Source organism: Peromyscus californicus, unplaced genomic scaffold (genome assembly GCF_007827085.1).
Source record: "Peromyscus californicus insignis strain IS unplaced genomic scaffold, ASM782708v3 Scaffold_5__1_contigs__length_169319896, whole genome shotgun sequence".
Classification (NCBI taxonomy): Eukaryota; Metazoa; Chordata; class Mammalia; order Rodentia; family Cricetidae; genus Peromyscus; species Peromyscus californicus.
Window position 1 is genome coordinate 167,050,781 of NW_026294573.1, and position 14,067 is coordinate 167,064,847.

Sequence of the window (14,067 nt, forward strand, 5' to 3'; positions counted from 1 at the left end):
TCCCAGGCTTCTCCCCCTTCAACTTTATACCCAGTGTTCCCTGAATACGTGCTGCAGCCTCCTCCCCAGGCGTGAGGAAGAGGCTTGGTGGGCGGGCAGTTTCTCATTCCTGCGTCACTACAGCAAAGGAAGCCATTGACTTAACAGTGCTACAGTGTGTTTCTGTTTGAATTCTTTTAAGTGCATTAACACCGTGCCTTTATTTCATTCATAGCTCCAAAAGGAATTCTTCATCTCTCTCCTGATGTTTATCAAGAGATGGAAGCCAGCCGCCACAGAGTGACCTCTGGCACGACTCTAGGCTACTTGTCACCCAAAGATATGAACCAACCTTCAAGTTCTTTCTTCAGTATGTCTCCCTCATCGACTAGTTCAGCCACAGTTGCCAGGGAACTCCTTATGAATGGAACATCTCCTACAGCTGAAGCCATAGGTTTAAAAGGAAGTTCTCCTACCCCCCCTTGTTCTCCAGTACAGCCTTCAAAACAACTGGAATATTTAGCAAGGATTCAAGGCTTTCAGGTATGATTGAAAAGAAAACAAAAAGAAAATAAAAGAACCCATTAGCCCCAAATCCTTCATTTCTGTGCATCACAAGGCTCATTCTGGCCTGCTAATGTGGCCTCCATGCTACTTACATTGTAAATTACTTAGGAACCCAGAAGACAGGAAAAAGAGAGCCGTAGCACATGCCTTGCTTTCTCTCTTCTGTCCAGTAGTTCTGCTGCTGCCTGGCTCTCTTCATAGTCATCTTTACATTTATACTCTCACTCACGCTCTCCCCTCTCACTCCCTTTCTCTCCCCCTCCTCTCCCTCTCCATCCATCCCTCCAGCCCTGCCTTCCTCCTCTGTCCTGTCTCCCAGGTGGTCTTGATTGGGTGCACCTGTCTCCTCACTGTGTTTTCCACAAACCGAGTTCTCCTCGAGACACTTGGCGTTAGTGTTTACATCACTGTCCCGCTTTTTACAATTACAGTTGAGTTTTTCTGCTGATGATTTGATTTAATAGCAGTTTTGAATTTGTCATGCTGCAGCTCGTAATAATGTAGGTACATTTGTAAGGTTCAGCATCCTGGAAGTCTGTTACCTTAGGATTCATTAAACACGGCACTGACAGCAATGGAATGCTTTCTAGTTGTGTGAGGTATAATAATGAGGGTCTGTTGTATTGGATCATGTGCTGAGCCAGAGAGGTGGAGAAGCATCTACCTCTGGTGGTACAACAGCTGTCTTGTGGTGATCTCAAACCAGCACACAGCTGAATTGTATGTACGGATTTGGGGATGAAGCTTCTCCTCTATTTATCTGTCCCCTTTTGGAGGAAAACACACAACAACAACACTCCTTTATATCTATATGAACCCTTTTCAAAGAATTGTCAACTGTGGGAAGGGAGTTCATGTGTGCTGGTTCTTAGTTGCCTTGAAAGCTGTGTACTGAAATGTTAACTGCCAGTCAGCTGGATAAAACTGCAGCTTGCCTTCGTGTAGGAAGATATGGCTCCCTACATTTCACAGTCTCACCCCTCTCCATCTTAGCCTCCCCCCTCAAGACCAAACCCTGTAATTTCCTGTAGAAATGTTCTAGAAGATGTGTACTGTGTAGAATGATCATGTATTATAACGTTTCACGGGGTCAGTTGTCTAATGGGAAAGAAGACCATGTGTTGGGAGTATTTTGCATGTTTGGTTTGGTTTCTTACTTCACAGATCCCTTCTGATTCTTTCAACTCTATTGCCAGGTAGTTGCTAGTGTTTTTAAATCAGACTATTAATATCAAGTTGAAGAAGATGTTACCAATTACTGACTCTGTCATCTGAAATTTAAATGCTTAATTTTGAGTTATAATTTTAGAATTTGTTGTTTACTTTAAGAATTACAATAAATCACTGTTTAAACAAAAGGCTTTGATTCATATAGTTAAAGTACTAGACTGATACTTAGTTCTACCAGTAATCTACATAGGATAAATTACAATAAACTGTGATGAAAAGAAACCCACTGCTCATTCATAAATGTAGTCCTTTAGAAATGTCTGTGAGTGGCACTCCATCTCTGTACACACAGCACAAGTTGCATTCAGCTCGGAGTTGAGTTTTCCTTGGTTGTAGAACAACAGATATGATTTTGCTGCCAGAAGAAATGAAGTTTTTAAGTTCGTTCTTCATTAGTTCTTGGCAATGATAATGGCTATAATTTTTATCCGATCTTCACTTTAACCAACATGGGGTCTGCTACCCCCCTGGCTGGGCTGGCTGTTTAGGCTGCTCTTAAAAGCTTGTGCTGAGGTAATATGCTCTTGTTTATGGGCAAGTTAAACATTTCCAGATCTGTGTACCATGATTTTTACATATTAGCGACTATAAGCAGCTGGTTTTTAAATGTCACCGGGCTTCTTCACTTGAGTGGGTCGTGCTGCCTGTGGATCTCAGCCTGCCAGCCGCACAGCGGTCTCTTTGGGAAGTGGACTTCAGTGTGTCACGTGAATTCCCATCATCGTGCCGATGTGGAAGGCTCTTTGTGGTTAAGAGTATTAAAGCATATTTCTTTTGGGATAATTTCCTCAGGTAGAAAATCATACAGAATTTTTGTTTCTTACGTGATTGAATTAGACTGTAGCTAGAAATTGTAAGACCAGCTTGTTAGAGATGGAATGTCCTTCTGTTACTTTTATTCTGGAACTTGAAAAACAATAAATTGTTGTCTTTGTTCCTAGGCCAGTACCTTTCCATTTCATCCACACTGAACAGTTGTCATTCCTACAGAGCTGTGCAGATTCCCCTTGGGCCTCCCCTTGCCCATCACAGTCTGAGTTACACCTCAGCAAGCTACTGTGCATGTGAGTTATGTCGTATTGCCAGGTGAAGACACTTGAGTCTGGGAAAAGGTTGCTTTGACTTCATTTTATTTCCACTTCCCAGTCTTTACTTGAAATTTACAAGTGGCAAAAAGCTGATTTGCTCAGGCAAATGTGGGTATTAGGTTCACACCCTTCTGTTTAAATGTATAAAATAACTACAATTATTACACAGTGAATGTTCTTCACACAACTGATTTCATAGAGCAGAGTGTGACTGACATTCACACATTCCTAGTCACCCTTTATTCTCAGGAATTCCCACTAAAGATTTTTAAGTTTTATTTTGACACGTGTGTGTGTGTGTGTGTGTGTGTGTGTGTGTGTGTGTGTGTGTGTGTGTGTGTGTGATGCATGTTCTCTTGGAGGCCAGAGACCCCAGGTCCTCTAGAGCTGGGTCACAGGTGAGTGCTGGGAACTTTTACAAGAACAATCTGCTCTTAACTGCCTAGCCGTCTTTCTAGCTCCTACCACCAAAAGATTTTCAGTATTTTAGAAATTTGACTTTTGAATCCTTTCATAAATGAGTACTTTTTTCTCTGAAGTTTTATTAAGTAGATTTTAATTATCTTTTTAAAACCTGAGCATTCTTGTAGATATATCCTTTTTAGAAAAATATGTATGTCAATGATTTGTGCACCCCAGATGTTGTCTGCCGTAACCAGTCTGCATCTATAACCCCTACACATTTGAGAAAAATAAGTCAAAGTTATAATTCAGTCATAGTGTTGCAGAGTTTCTCGTAAACCTTGCTGGTCTTTAGTTACAGTGCCACACTGTTTCAAAATTATTCAGTGTTGTAAGGAAAATTATGACAACGATGGCTGGGATACTGTGCATTGGAGCTGAAGTAGAAGATTTTGCTTATATTATACTTTGCATTCTTCTAAAGTTTTGACCTTTACTATGCTTTTCTATTCTCACATTACTCATAAATAGTAGAATGATCAGTTGCTTATTTAAAGGAGTCATTAGGAAAATTTAACTTCAAAATGAAAATGAATAATTTTAATAAATTTTTTTCCTGGATATATTTAATTTCAGTTTTCTCTTATCTGTAATGTGATCACCATTCACAGAATGGTATCATTTATGATTCCTTTAGAATAAAATTTATCATTTTATTCCTCACATAAGTGATATAAGGAAGCACTTAATTGGTGTTTCAGTTAAACTATATTAGTTTATTTTCCAAAATGGGAGTTTTAGATAGTGATGCCATTTCTAGCAAAAGGAGAATATGTACTTAAACAGGAAGCTTTGCTTTCAGATAAAACTCACACTTAATACGTTTCATCTGCCTTTCTTAAGAAGTTAGCAGCTTTGAGTTCACCATGATGGTCCAGGCTTTTTGGTGTTTACTTGTGGTAGTCTGATGTGAGTGCAGGTCACACCGTGATGCAGGCACAGACAGGTGGGAGAGACTAGGCTCCCTCAGAATCATTCTCCACACCAGATACTTCAGAATCCACTTCAGAGTGACTGTTTACAGTGGGATATTCTTGGTGGTGGTGGTGGAAGTGTTAGTTTTTTAAGAATGGGGTATGTGTTTTTAAATGGACAATAAAAGTACAGTTTTGCAAATAGAATATGGAGAAAGAAGCCGTTCATCTACACTCTACATAGAAATGTGCCCCCATTTTACATCCCCCATCTTACATCTCCCATTTTACATTCTCCTTGCAACATAGCCTTTACTGTGTTGCGTCTGAGTTCATGTTCTCATCTAAGCTATGATGCATGTCACAATCCAGAGTGGCAAGAAGGATGCACCTGTGGTTCTGACCTGGGCTTAGCATACACTGCTGTGGTTTCCATTTACTCTTTGAAAGCACCTCTTGGGTTTAACCTCAGCTGCTTTCCAAAGACTCGAAAAATGAGGTATGTATTTGGTCTTCCTGCAGTGACCCTAAAACTCAGGAGTATTCTTTGGGGAACTTAAGTTCATGCAGTTTGACTTACTCTGTCAGATACTGTTAGACCTGTGCTGGCTAACCCCCCTGAAGTTCTCAAACTACACACCATATAACTATTCGATAAAAAGGGCTTATAGATCACCTCACTTTACTGAAATGGAAAAGACTGTAAAGAAGAATCCCATGTTTGAAGAAAGAAATCCTGGTGTATATAAGAAAACATACTTTGATGAGTACCAGTTATACAGGTAAGAAACAAGGTCTTGGGTAAAGCAGTCCATAGTATTGTACTCCATTGTTCAAAACTGACCCTAATTCTAAATAGCTGTAATATATGTATTAAATGGTATCATTTGTATAAACTTTGAGAGTAAAGTATGATGTGCTACGTTTTCCCACATAAAAAGCATAGAGAAGCATTTAGTGTTTCAGAACTCTAAAGGCAAAGACACTCATCTTGAACCTTTCTGCACCAACATGTACATAGTGAGGCATAGAAGATATTTCAGAGGAAAACTAGTATGCAAGTAAGGTAGAGTCCTTTGCCTCACAGGAACCTCGGCATCCGCCTGAAATAGTGACGGGCGCAGGACAAAATGGCTGTCACCAGGCAGCCTCCCTAAGCCAAACAGTCTGGGACCTGGGTATTTGTCAGAAGACATTTCAACTCAACATGAAGATTTTGCTATCTGGAATTATTTGAAGATGAAATATTTGAAGGAAAATGTGTTTTTTATTTTAATGTGGATTGTATTTTTTTTTGGTAGAAAGATTGACAATGATGTGGATTTTTTTTTACCCAGTGACATAAGATTAATTATAGCACCCATTTTGGGGCTGGCAGCCATGTCATGTTGAATGATTCCAATGTTGCCCTTTTTTCCAAAATTCAGTGCTGTCTAAAGATGCCTAAATTTCCATATAGGTTGTTCTCTCCTCCCCCAGGAAACTCTTTATTTATATTGTATTGTGTTGCTAGAGTTTTCCTGCCTGGCCCACAGTCAGGACAAATTTCTCTCACCTGCCAGTCCCATAGCCGTCAGACCCGACCAAGTAAACACAGAGACTTATATTGGTTACAAACTGTGTGGCCGTGGCAGGCTTCTTACTAACTGTTCTTACAGCTTAAATTAATCCATTTCCATTAATCTATACCTTGCCACATGGCTTGTGGCTTACCGGCATCTTCACATGCTGTTTGTCATCATGGCGGCTGGCAGTGTCTCTCTGACTCAGCCTTCCACTTCCCAGCTTTATTCTCCTCCTTGTCCCGCCTACACTTCCTGCCTAGCCAATGGCCAATCAGTGTTTTATTTATTGACTAATCAGCAACACATTTGCCATACAGAACATCCCACAGCAGTATTGATTGACTGGTTGGTTGGTTGGCTAGTTGATTGGTTTGTGGGCTGGTTGGTTGACTGGTTGGTTGGTGAGGGTGGTTTTATGTGTGTATGATTGTGTGTGCATGTGGAAGTCAGAAGAATCTCCTTTCTCTCCTTCCATCATGTGAATTCCAGGAATTGAACTCAGGTCATCAAGCTTAGCTGCATGTGTCTTTACCATCTCGCCAGCCTCCACAAAAGAAAGAAAATGCTCTGTGGAATAATGAATATAAAAGATTCTTGAAACTCAGAAAACTCCCAAACTACCCACCTTAATACTTGGGGGTATGTGACTATTTAGGAGACACAAGGAAAAACAAGGGAAGGAAACTAATATTTATGGACTGGCTTATAGTGTTCATTGATATAGGCATTATGTACATTATGTCAAAGTGGCTGGCACATTTGTGCTTGGAAATCTTTTGTTGTTGTTTGCTTTTTTTTTTTTTTATTTTAAACCATAATACTTGCATGGTGTTTGAAGGCTGGTCCCTGTAGTACGGGTGGTGTGTGATGGTGGCCTGTGGTCTGTGGATACTAGTTTGTTTTAACCAGAGGTCAATGATGAATAGCTTCATTTCTAGCCTTAACTTTGCACAACTGGTCTGAACCATCTAAAAATTCTGACTGTTTTGAGCAGAAAGGGAATTTGGGTTTTGTTCTAAAATAAGTGGTGGTTCATGCCTTTGATCCCAGAGCTTGAGAAACCTCTGTGAGTTCAAGACCAGCCTGGTCTACAGAACTAGTTCTGGGACAGCAAGGGCTACACAGAGAAACCTTGTCTCAAACAAAACAAATTATATGCAAATATTTAAGGCTGTTCAGGGTAAATATCATATTAGTAATATAATAAATTACTTTCCTAATTGTGATTATATTTTAAATCTTGGCATATTTTAGGCTCTAGAAAGTTCTACCACCTTAATATGACTACATCAACAAAAGATTTCGGAGTGAAGAGATGGCTCACTGGGTAAAGACACTTGCTGCCAAGACTGACAGCCTGAGTTCAAGTCTCAGGATCCACTGGTGGAAGGAGACAGCTAACTCTTGCAACTTGTCCTCTGTCCTCCACATACCTGCCATGATGGCACACGCACCTGCACACACACACATATTAAATAAATAAATGTAACAAAAATACTTAACTCTCAGAAAATGGGTATTGGAAAAATGTAACTATGTACAGTACTATCCTTTTATAAGTATAAGCAAAATCTTGAACCAAGTTTATTGATTGGAATATTTTGGGAAACAAAGACTCCTTCTGGAAAATGACATTAAGCTCACAGTTTGAACTCTCACTATGGATAAAGAGGTAGTAGATAGTATGTGACAAACGTCCATTCCTTTAGTTTGTATGTGAAGAATGAGGTAGACACAGGCTTAATCTGACTATAAAATTTGATCTCACTGAACACTGGAAGTGGTGGAGCAGAGGACAGGAAGCAAGCGCTTGTGTAGCCACTCTGGACAAATAAAGCACTGAGTACAGAAATGGTGGTTAAGGAGGGGACTGATGGGTAAGTCAAACCTATACAGAAAGCCAGGGACCACTGTCACAGAGTTCAAACATTATACAATTGGATAAAAGTTGTTAAGAATCTGCAGTCTGCTGCATGAAGTTATGTAATCTCTGTCCCCACCGAATTGATAAGTGTCATCATCAACGTGACCTGGTAAGGTTTAAATTGAGATGTGAACTATGTCAAGAATTGTGAATGGGAATGATCAGTTAACTGAAGGAATTAGGAAAGAATCATAACACTGGAGACATTGGGTTAAGTTTTCAAGAGAGCATAGGAACTTAAGGTGGCTAAGAATAAAAGCAGCTGCAGGCAGAAGAGGCAAAGTACTAAAGGCATAAGTGGCCTTGTGCTTAGAAGGGTGGACACGGCCAATGGGGAAGCTGAATGATGCGTGTGTTTTGTTAGAAGTTCACCAGATATGATTGATTTGCAGAAAGATCATCCTAGACACATTGTAAGCAAATGCCAACAGTCAGAAAAAGACCAGTTGAGGGTTGTTGTTTTTTTTTTTATTTACGAATCTAAGAGAAATAGCAAAGTTTGAATTATAATAGCACTAGTGGGCATAACAGGATGAGGTTATGGTACAGTGTGCTCAGATATATCTGAGAACACTCAGCAGTCTCTTGTGCTGACTTCAAAGCAAGAGTTACATGTGTTGACATGTCAGTAGTGACCATCTGATGGTGTTATGAGTGAGTGTGGTAGGCAAGGTTTTCCTTTCACTGTGATAAGATGAAGAAGCAGAGAGGAAACGGGGGTCTCATTTTTATACCTGTGCAGTTTTTGTTGCCTGTGGGACATTCAACTGGAGTTGTCCAGTAGTGATCCTAGATGGGTGATAGCAGATCAAACGCGCAGATCTGAGTCGTCACTACATAGATGGAACTGGGTCCATGGGGGCAAACAGTTAGCTGTGGAGAGTGGCCAAGTCCTGACAGCTTGCTGGTGAACTCTAACACGTAAGAGATCCATTGGGTCATTGCCATAACCAGTGCGTTCGGAGCCTCTACCGCCAGACCAGCCAGCAGAGCATGTGACACTGAGCATGTCGCGTGGACATAGCCGTCGGAGTTCCTGTCCTGTAATGAATAGGAGTGTGTGGAGGGTGGAGCCCAGGTGGAGAGGAAGGAAGTCACAGAGGTATGGCTACTAAAGTCAGCTTACTTGTTTGGAAATGGGACAGATGCAAATAATGACTCGACTCCAGCTGTAATAACCATAACTGCACTTTCTAAATGTTTTCATCAGCGCTATTGAGAAACAGCGTACGTACAGTAAAGTCTGCTCGTTTTAGTTGTAGAGTCTGGTTCCTTTTTAAAATGGCTACAACCACAGCACTGCAGATCCCGCTACTGTGAAGCACGCGCTTGTGCCTCTGTGCCACAGGCTCCCCCTAGCCTTCCGAGCTCTAGACAGCTATAGGATCCTTTGTGGCTCTGAGGTTGTCTGGTTTTATATAAATAGATTCGGAGCTTTGGCCTGTCTCCTACCCATAATGCCAGATGCATCGTTGTGTTGTGAGTTGGCACTTTGCTCCTTTTCGTTGCTGAGTACTAGTCCATTGTATGACTGTATACCAAAAATGGTCTACGAGTTTACATGTTGGTGGACATTTGGGTTGTTAAAAGTTTGGCACTGTTATGAATAATGAGATTTATGAACATTTATATGCAGGAGTTTATACAGTTTCCGTTTCCCTTGGGCAAACAGCACAGAGTGGAATTGGTGGCTCATACAGTTAGTGTACACATCCTTTTATTGAGAGCACTGATTCTTCTTCAGCGTTGTGCCCCACAGCAGTGTCGGGGTCCGGCTGCTGCTCTGCTTGGTCTTTCTAACCACAGTTACTCTGTTGAGGGTGTGCTCCTGTGCCATTCACATCCTTTGTGTAGTTCACTATCACCTATCTAATTCTTTTAATTTTAAATATATTCTTCCAGAGTTTCATGGTGTCTACAATGAAATGTGATCATACCCAACCCCCATCTCTCCCTTCTAACTGCCCCTGAGGCCCATGCACATCCTCCCATCAGCCTCCTGTCTTCTTTTTTCTTTTTTCAAGTACAACCCTAAGTGATATTCCCTGCACACACACCAAGTTCAGTTAGTGTGCTGATGTGTGTGGTGTGGGGTCATCCACTGGAGTATGGGGAATGGCCGGTGGCCACACCCCCGTCGGTTCACTGGCCATTTGCAAAGTACCTGCAGTCACTGTTTCAAATTGTGATGTGTTTTGTTTTTTTGTTTTTTGAGGCAGGGTTTCTCTATGTAGCCTTGGTTACCCTGGAACTTGCTCCAAAGACCAGGCTGGCCTCGAACTCAGAGATCCATCTGCCTCTGCCTCCTAAGTGCTAGGATTAAAGGCATGCACCACCACCAACCTGCTTAATTGTGCTTTTCTTATTACTGAGTTACAAGGGTTCCTCGGATACTGAATACAGTCACATTTGCATTGATGTTACACAAAGGTGCCTAATATAAATGTGCCTGCCTCTGACCCATCTTTTCATTAATGTGATCTTTTGAAAAAGTCTTCTGTGTTGATGAGATAAAAAATCTTTCATTGCCCCCTCCACGCCCCCTGCTACACCAGCAGTGGATTTTGCCTATTTGGTCTTATCTAAGAAATCCTTCACCACCTAAATTCTCAAAGACTTTTTGATTTTTATTTTTAAAACTGTATCTTAAATATGTGTCTGTTTTTTTCCCCAATTAGCTTACAAGGCAGTATACAGCACCAGCATGTCCTCTAAGAAAGTATGCTAGCAGTACCCCTCCCTCTCTGGCCTGTTCCTGAGTATCTTTACATTTGAGAAATGAACTCCAGATCATCTTTTGTAGATGAGTCTTTGCTTTTTGGGTCTTGTAACCTGTTAAGTCTCTTGGACTAAACCATAAACTCTCTTCTCCATGCTAATGCCCTGGGCGACACCCAGTTCTTTCCTTCAGGACCTGCGGCTTTCCCCTGTGTTCCCTCTGTGCTGTGTGATACAGGTATAAGCCAGTAGTGGGGGTTATTTATGCCCAGATTTGGGGGCCCATTCTCGTTTGCCTCTCCTAGTGTTCAGGATTTATGCCCTAAATTTCAAGTCAATCTGCTAGCCCACGGATACTTCAAGATAGTAAGCCTTCACTTAGGTTCCTGTCATCTGACCTGTGCCGACTGGAGACCCACCACTCTCGGCCAACACTCATATCTTCTGTGTTCTTTTCCATCGTGTTCTCTAGGGTCCATCTGAACCCTGAACCCAGCCGTCAGCCAGGGTTTGGGTAGTTTGCATTCCAGATAGTGGCTGTGTCATTTGGACAGCTCTGTTGCTCCTAGGATTTCTTCCTTAAATATCTAGCTCTTCTGTCAGCCCTGAACCCCTTCTCTTGCCTCTTCCAGCTGCCAAGACTTTAGTTTTACATCTGTAGACTATGGGAAATAGACTGTCCTCGGCCATCACTGCCCACAAACAAAGGATAAACATAAAATTATACTTTTTCCTACATGAGCATTTCGGCCTTTCAAGATGAAACTCTGACTTGGTTATTCCTGAATTTGATCCATTTAGCCATCACATATTTTTAAAATCCAAGTCTTACATTGATACCTGCAAGAGACTTAATAATCCGTCCTTCCATTAACAAAAGCTAGAATTCTACCAATACGTTTTTTAAAATTCCACTGAATTGACCCTTTAATTACTAACTTGTAATTTTGGCATTTACCAACAGGAATCAAGCAAAGTATAGAAAAAAAAAAAAATATATATATATATATATATATATATATATATATATATATATACATACACAAAGATGTTCAATATCCAGTCTATTCTATTAACAGTGTTTTAAACAAAAGAAATGTATTCCTTCAAGATTTGGAGACCTGACTTCAGCTCTCGGTGGCAGGAATGGCTCTTCCTAGAAGTTCTCAGAATAGTCTGTTCTAGACTTCTTCTGGGTTCTGTAGCTGCAGGCCCCAAGCTCCTTGCTGCATAAACTCACCATTTCTGAGTCGCCTCGGAACGGCCGTCTCTGGGCCTCTGTACCCATGCCGTCTTTGTTCCTTTAAGGTCAACCCCAAACCCAAGATGATCTCATCTTGAAATAATTAGCTTACTAACACTTGGCAGAGATCTTCATTTCAAGCTAAGATCTCATTCAGAAGCACAAGCCCTGCGCACCTGCTTATCTTTGGGAGTCTCGTTTATCTAGCTGTGTGGGTATCTCTTGTGAATGCGAGTATTTATTTCTTTTAGCACATTTGGGGGATTCTAACTGTGTTTTCTTCTAATACTTTTTCTGTCCATTTTTTCCTTTACTCTCTTCTGCAACTTTACTTACATGCCTCTCAGGTATTGCTCTGAGGTTCCTGAGACTATGGGTTTTTTTTTTCCATTCTGGACTAGATAATCATTTCTGGTGATAAAGAAGTTTACTATTTATCCTCTGGGGTTTGTTTGGTTTTGCACTTTGAACAGTACACTCTTCTGGAATTTCCAGATGCATCTTTTTCATAGTTTCTGCTTCTCTGAAGAGACTTTCTACCCTGTCTTTCTTGACAGGAGTATGGAGTGTGGGTTAGTTTCTAGTCTTTTGAGTACGAGTTACCTCTTCCTATATCTTCTAATTCCATATTACATCCTTGCTGTTAGGAGTGATGGATTTTAGAGGCTGGCTTACATTATTCTGAATAGTGTGTTTTCTGAGGCACAGTTCTGGATGGACTCACACTCCAAACTTTATATTTCTTCTCAGACTTTGACTTCTGAGACAGTAGTCTCTCTTGGTTCTGCATCAACTTTCTGTATGAAATGCTGCAAAGGGAAATCTCCTGGAGTTGGCACTGGGTGAATATTGCTGCAGGATAGCATGAGTGTACATTTTTTTAATTAGTAAATGATGGGAACAAAGTAAAAATGGTGACGAGTACTTTTTCCTACTGTAGATATGTATCTCTGGTTTGGTGTCGTTATATAACTGTCATATAATTCTCACAGTCATATTGAGTAACCTATAGGTCAGCTTTCTGGCCTGGGATCATTGTGTGACCTCATACTGTATTTAGTTACAACCCTGCTCCCCTAATCAAGTAACCATTCTTGTGTCTTTCATAATCTTGATACTTTTTGAGGAATATTGATCACTTATTTTGTAAAATGTTTTTTTTTTGCTTTTATTGATTCTTTGTGGATTTCACACCATGCATTCCTATCCCACTTATCTCCCCATCCCTTCACATCTGCCCTCTACCCTTGCAACCTCTCCCCCAAAACAAAACCAAATTTAAAAGAAAAAACAAAAACAAAAAATGAGAAGAATCTTGTGGTGGAAGCCATAGGGTGGCCTGTTGAGACACACAGTTTACCCTTTAGTCCATTCATCTTTACCTGAGAGCATGCATTGCCTTGAGTCATTGGTCTGGCCCAAGGCCTCTGGCTTTTGCTACACCCACTATGATAATGGGCTCTCACTGGGACTCCTCTTGGATATCCTGTTGTTGTCCTGTGTCAGGAAGATCCTGCTGTTTTAGATCTATAGATTCACCCCCTTCAGATGCTCAGCAGTTCCTAGATTCAGAGGATGCTGGCGTGGGCCAACTCATAGCCCTGGTTCTGGGCCTGGGTGGTAGCTGGGTTGGTCAGCCCACCAGTTTTTCCTCATCCAGGCGAGCTCTCTAGCACTACTTCAACTAGTTCACACAATGCAGCCTGCAAGGAGCAGGCCAGTTCTCCTGCTCTCCTGCCTCAGGTCTAAGTCCCTCTCACTCACATCACCAGGGCCAGCTCTACTGTTTTGCTCAGGCAAGGAGCTGGGCCCTCTCTCCTGATTGCTGTAGGGGGCATATGAGTGGTAGAGTGGGGTCAGCTCTCCTGCTCTCACGACCTCGGGCCTGGCTCACCTGCACCATTACCACCTCCACCCCCCCAACACACACACCAGGTCAGCTCTAGTGTGTGGCCCAGGCTGGGTGCAGGGCCTGCTCTCCTGTGTTTTGTAGCTGGTGTGGGGCATGACTGGTTCTCTCTTGTGACCCTGGGCTCTCTCGCCTACCACAGGTAGCAAGGGGGAGCGGGGAGGACATCTTTCCGTCACCCATGCCACCACATGGCAGGTGAGGGGGGAGTGTCAGCTCTGTTGCTCTCACACCCTCAGGGCTGGCTCACCTATGAGGGTCAGGGCTGGCTCTCCTATTCTTGTGACCCCATGGCCAGCTCTCACCTGTCTCAGGTGGTAATGGCTGAGGGGGGAGGAAAAAAGTTCTCGAATGGTTTTCTTTTGATAATTTTTCATGATTTTGAAAACTAGTTTGAAGCTATGTGGGGAGCTTTGTTCTCTTTTTTGAGACAAGTTCTCATGTAGCCTAGGCTGGCCTTTTGCTGTA

At 41.8% G+C, this 14,067-nt stretch overlaps 1 protein-coding gene across 11 annotated transcripts in view; it reads left to right on the top strand.

Annotated features, from left to right (window-relative positions):
* Positions 1 to 14,067, top strand: part of Stau2 (staufen double-stranded RNA binding protein 2) — a 282,382-nt gene that overhangs the window by 165,635 nt on the left and 102,680 nt on the right. For 10 of the 11 annotated variants that reach the window (XM_052717763.1, XM_052717760.1, XM_052717762.1 and 7 more), the window contains one exon: positions 215 to 522. In XM_052717763.1, the coding sequence (XP_052573723.1) occupies positions 215 to 522 (308 nt within the window). Of the gene's footprint in view, positions 1 to 214; positions 523 to 7,059; positions 7,105 to 14,067 lie in introns of those variants that run through there. The other variant, XM_052717765.1, reaches the window with a different exon arrangement.